The following is a 5,237-nucleotide window of genomic DNA, read 5'->3' on the forward strand; positions in this document are numbered from 1 at the left end:
TATACAGAAGAGTAAGTTGTAAATTAGCAAGTAATAGTGATTGATGCTTTATATTGCAGGATCTAATTGGTCTACAGTATCTCAACAAGACGGAAAGAATACATTTCCTTAGTTATCCAGGGGCTCATCTTCAGTTTAGTTTTGAGTGGTTCAAATCAAACATATTTCCATATATCAACAGAACATTTGATAATGTTAGATCACCGTTAAGGCTATAATTAACAATACTGTACCTTGTTTTCATCATTTTTTACAGATAATACACATACCGTCTATATATCTGGAAATTTTTACTGTGATTTTATTTGTACTGAATTAGAATTTCGCAAAAAATTAGATCACCCATATAATTACATGCCAAATCAATAATACATGACACAGTCTTATTTAGTATAAAATTAAATCACAGCACAATTTTAAAACACAAAAATTTTCTACTACACTAATTTCCTGATCTACGGTATAACCATTATACTATAATTATTCAAAGCCTGAAGTAACAGTCAGACATCAGATATTGTTGAATTATTTGACCAAATTTGTGTTGTTCTACCATTTTTGTCTGAACAACATAATTTTTGAAATAATTTACAAATTCCAATTATTCCATACTAACCACAAGAAATTGTCCCTCGCAACTTAACCACGAATCTGAGGCTAGACTCGGCTATATCCAACATAGATCCCAAGGACCCAAACTGAAGTTTATAATAACTCAGAGGCGTATTTAGGGGGGGGCTGAGGGGGCTTGAGCACCCCCCTCAGGGCTGGGCTCAGAAAAAATTACTGAACTCCTGGACTCTTGCAACACTACCAAGCCTCTTAACAAAGTTATCTAGCCCCCTGATCATGATTTCAGCAGTTTCCAGTGCTTTAAGGAGCAATCAGAAGTACCAGTAACAGCAGTATGCTTGAAATAATCTTGGGCCCACCCGTAATTGACGAAAATGCAGGAAAAGGCCGTTTACCGCCGTAAAAGTGGGTGTGGCCAAAATCGCGGCGCGCTTCGCGCGCCCTCAACACCCCCCTTCTCTAATTCCTAGATACGCCCCTGTAACTCGTGCCCAAACTGTTCCTTGACTGGCTTGACTTCAGAGCTTGATTAAGGCCTCTTTTGATCCCGCCTAAAGTAAAGCAAGTTAAGCAGCTAGGTCTTTGCTGTTCAGTGTTATAGTCTTGTTCTGAGGCCAGACCTGGCCTTGGGGTAGCTTCTTCATGGCCACTAGTCAAATTTGTTTAGGTACACTGAGTTGATGATTGATGTGAAATCAGCCATTTTGATTTTGTTTTGTAGGTGTTGATGATCTTGTTGATGTTCTTGATTTATTAAAGAGATGTGGTTTTCCTAAAGCAAATTGGTATGACCTTGGACTGAGACTAGGACTAAAGAAGAGTACTCTTGATGTCATAGAAAAGAATCATCCTCATGATGTATCTCGCTGTATGACAGAGTGCCTCTCCCAATGGTTAGGTAGAGCTGATAATGTTGACAGTAGAGGAGGAGCCAACTTGGACTCACTGTCAGATGCTCTACGATCTATGAATGAAACTGCTGTAGCTGAGAAGTTAAGTGAGTCAGTCATAACTGTATGTAACTATAATCATTGTATTTTCTACCATAGAACATCAGGTTTTTATTAATATTTTCAATAATCGTCATACTGTCCTGTCTGAGTCTCTTTGTGATTCTGTTAGTATTGCTTGGTTACTTTATGCTGAGCATATGTTAACACAAGAAGCAGTTAGTAGAGTGGTGTCAGCTAGTCCCTCTATTCCTAATCAACGTGAGGCTCTATTGACTGCTGTCAAAGAAGCTGTTCAAACTGATCCCAACAGTTTACATACATTTGCTAATGTATTGTGTACCATCAGTACTAATGTATCACTGGGACAAACTATACTGGATGATATTAGTGAGTGATCACCGGCCACTTTAATTATATTCATAGTTCATAGTAAATTCCAATGGTTGGGTTAGATTATAGTGTCCTAATTAAAATTATAATTACTGTTGCTGTTCAGTGTATCCTAACTAATGACAATTGTTTATGTGTTTAGGTAAGTATTTTCCTACTCCTGAAGTGGGTTTGGTTCCTGAGACTATTGAAGATCATGATGATGTAGTTCCACTAGGTAATTATTAATGATAATTGTTTACTGTATTAATATTTGTAGGTAGTTCTGATACTGAAGTTACTAGTAATCCATCATCATCTGATTCATCTCAAGGTTGTTGATATACATGTACATGTCATTTATTATTTTTAATTATTAGAAATTTTAGTGAAAATTTCTGTTCCGAAACGTTTCTTTGTGGAGTATAGCTCAATAAAAGCTTCTTACACAAGGATGTTGTATAATGTTTGCAAGTTTTTAAAGAAGAAATTAGATGTGGATGACATCAAAGAATTCCTCTCTTGTTACAGCACTTCTCTCAGTAAAAAAGTAGAGCAGTGTTCAGATGTTTCCAGCATCCTTCGTCATGTTAAAGATGAGTGTTCACTGACTAACATTGAACTACTTCGTAGTGTAGTGGAAGAAATGGAGATCACTGAAGCAGATAAACACATTAAAGCATATAAAACAGAGTTGAAAGAATTTTACAAATCAATTCCAATTACTCTTTGTCTTGAAAAAAGATTCGATTCCATTTCTTACCTTCAATGTGAATCAGTTACCCTTGTCTTTGACTGGAAGCCCGAGGAACATGTCCTGGAAGAAATTAAGGACATTTTATCAGAAGTGTCTGGTAAGCTTTTGAAGATTAAATATATAGAGCCTTCAGAATCAATATGTGTCAGTTGCTCCTTTCCTTTCTCTGATGTTGGGTTTACTGTATTGAGGATGATAGAGAACATTCATATACTAATGGGACAAGGATTAAAGAAACTGACTATTGGTAACTTAACATTATGGAGGAGACAAGATGTTAGACAAAAGGTACATAATATGAATAATTGAATATTGTTTAATGAATATTGTATTGTATAGGAACTAAAAGGAATGGATCAAGACTTACTACAATATACTGAGGTCAGTTAATATAATCATTCCTTTTATTAGTTAGACTATAGTACTGTACAATGTAACAATGTGTTCAGTTGATTGTAATGTGTTAATTATATGTACAGGTTATTTCTTATATTATACTTGAAGAAGCTGAATATAAACTAAGAAATGCTATCAGTAGCAAAGAGAAGGTATGTCATACTGTGTAATGTATCAGTGAAATTACCAGTTTATAGTATAAATACTGATCATTTCTCTTGACATTGAACTATAATGTATCATGTATTATAATAGCATATAATAACTAGTAATATTCTAATTTTTGCACCTTATAATTAGGAAGTAGTTGAATTACAACAAGTACTAGAGGGAAAACCTCTTTATGAAGAATTGACTGTATTAAGGTCTCAGTTTAATGAGATACAAAAGGAAAACAAAGAATTGTCAGACAAATTATCAAAAATGAAGGTTGAGTATTTGAGATCACTTACTAGTAATACTGACTCAGGTTAGAGTAATTTTATTAATTATACTAATAATTATATAATTAATTAAAGCTTTTAGCAAAGTGAGAAGAGGAATGTCTTTTGAAATTGATGACTGCAAATTTCATCTTGAAGCAATGACCAGGCCAGACTATCAGCCATTAGTAGATAATAAAAGAATAATAGAGAAATTACAAGAAAGAATAAGATTAATGAATATGGAACTAATGACTGAAAGAGAACACAATGAGAAAATTATAAATGATATTAAAGGTTTTATTGATAATTTGTGTCATCATTTGACTGTTGATATTGTATAGATTTGAAAGAGATTGAGGAGAAAAGACAGAGAGAAAAGAAACAAAAAATGATTGGAAAAGAAATGTGTGAAGTAAGAATGAGACAGACTAGAAGTATTATGCTAGATTTATTTCCTTTTATTTTAGATTATATTATTTTGTAATCATCCTGTTACTGGCGAATTAATGGATTTATTACTTAAAGTTCATAAAGATGAATTACTACCCAGTGTACTGGATAAAGCTTATGAGGTTTAGCATTTTTACTGAGTTTATTTATTCTTTCTCTTTGTTCATTTCTTTATCAGTTAATGGAATTTGCTCCTCATATTCCTATTAAGAGATGTCGTTTAGTTAAATATAATTTCTGGAATGAAGTAATGGAACAGTCCTTTGATGAGGTAAGTTTATCTATTTTATTGTTACAACTATCTTATTATCAAATTTAGTTTCAACATCAAACTATTGGACTGATAGTAGGTAGGGCTGGAAATTATTCCTTATTCTTAGAAACTCGTAAAGAAAATGAAACCTTTAAGAAATACAATGATGGAGGTGGGTGTGGTTTGTTACCATGACAACACTTCTGATTACATGTACATGTGTTTGATGGTGTAGGTGTTAATCTAAAGGTATCAGTGGTTGATCTGTCAACTGGTGAAGTAGGACCAGCTGTACCAATGAGAGGAGAGCTAGGTTGGACTGTTGAAGAATTAAAACAACATATAGGAGACGTAAGAGGAAGAATGTACTGTCATTTATATTGATCTCCTTCCATTGATCTGGTCCATTTTCTTTATTTAGTTATTTAATATCAAATCATCATGTATGAGAATAGTAAAGGAGGAGCCTGAGGATTACTGGAGTGATAGTTCAGTCCGTGATATTAGTGATGTAGGAGGCACTCTAAGAGGGATACCCATCAGTATATACAATCAAGTAATGAGATCATTGGTGTGGTTATATTTTTGTGACCAATCTGCCTTTAATTCCTGCTAGGCAATATTTCACCTCATACAGTAGTTAACTATTTAATTATTTTATACTACCGTAGAGCGATTTATATTCATGACTGCTAATATTCACGAATTTTTCCCGCCGCTAGCAATTGCCATAGCAACTGGATGCTATTTTAATTGAAAACGGTGCAGTATTGAAGCACAGGACCAGGCTGCAGTGTTCTTCAGTTGTTATTCTTCTTGCTATTACTAATCCTTGGTCTCTTTGAAGCTGCTTTAGCCAGTTCTTTTAGAAAGACTCTACTCACTCTCCCTCGCCGTGTCTTGGGACTCTCCACTCATTCTAGTTAGTGTTTTATTAACTTGGGTGTGGTTTATATTATAATCATGACCGACCGACCAGCACTGATTTTGCAGCAAAGAGCTTGAAGGTAGCAGTCCATCTATACAAGAAGATAGCAGATAGAGAACTGGAGTCTGGATGG

At 34.4% G+C, this 5,237-nt stretch overlaps 2 protein-coding genes and 1 long non-coding RNA gene across 3 annotated transcripts; all 3 read left to right on the top strand.

Moving 5' to 3' along the window:
- The first annotated feature begins 1,064 nt into the window (after window positions 1-1,064).
- On the top strand, window positions 1,065-1,641 carry LOC109586965 (uncharacterized). The gene is made up of 2 exons (XM_020003175.1): window positions 1,065-1,240; window positions 1,295-1,641. Exons 1-2 carry the CDS (start codon window positions 1,216-1,218, stop codon window positions 1,639-1,641), a joined length of 372 nt encoding a protein of 123 aa, XP_019858734.1. The 5' UTR covers window positions 1,065-1,215.
- Window positions 1,642-1,891: 250 nt separating this feature from the next.
- LOC109586968 (uncharacterized) lies at window positions 1,892-2,237 on the top strand. The gene is made up of 3 exons (XR_002187327.1): window positions 1,892-1,913; window positions 2,059-2,133; window positions 2,176-2,237. It is a non-coding gene; the product is annotated as an uncharacterized LOC109586968 (long non-coding RNA).
- Window positions 2,238-3,861: 1,624 nt separating this feature from the next.
- LOC109586966 (ubiquitin carboxyl-terminal hydrolase 47-like) lies at window positions 3,862-4,816 on the top strand. The gene is made up of 7 exons (XM_020003176.1): window positions 3,862-3,885; window positions 3,941-4,045; window positions 4,102-4,194; window positions 4,243-4,348; window positions 4,412-4,527; window positions 4,598-4,732; window positions 4,793-4,816. The coding sequence occupies exons 1-7, from the start codon at window positions 3,862-3,864 to the stop codon at window positions 4,814-4,816; spliced, it is 603 nt and encodes a 200-aa protein (XP_019858735.1).
- The last annotated feature ends 421 nt before the right edge of the window (window positions 4,817-5,237 follow it).

The sequence above is a fragment of the Amphimedon queenslandica genome, unplaced genomic scaffold (assembly GCF_000090795.2).
Source record: "Amphimedon queenslandica unplaced genomic scaffold, v1.1 AMPQUscaffold_12727, whole genome shotgun sequence".
In the NCBI taxonomy this organism is placed as follows: Eukaryota; Metazoa; Porifera; class Demospongiae; order Haplosclerida; family Niphatidae; genus Amphimedon; species Amphimedon queenslandica.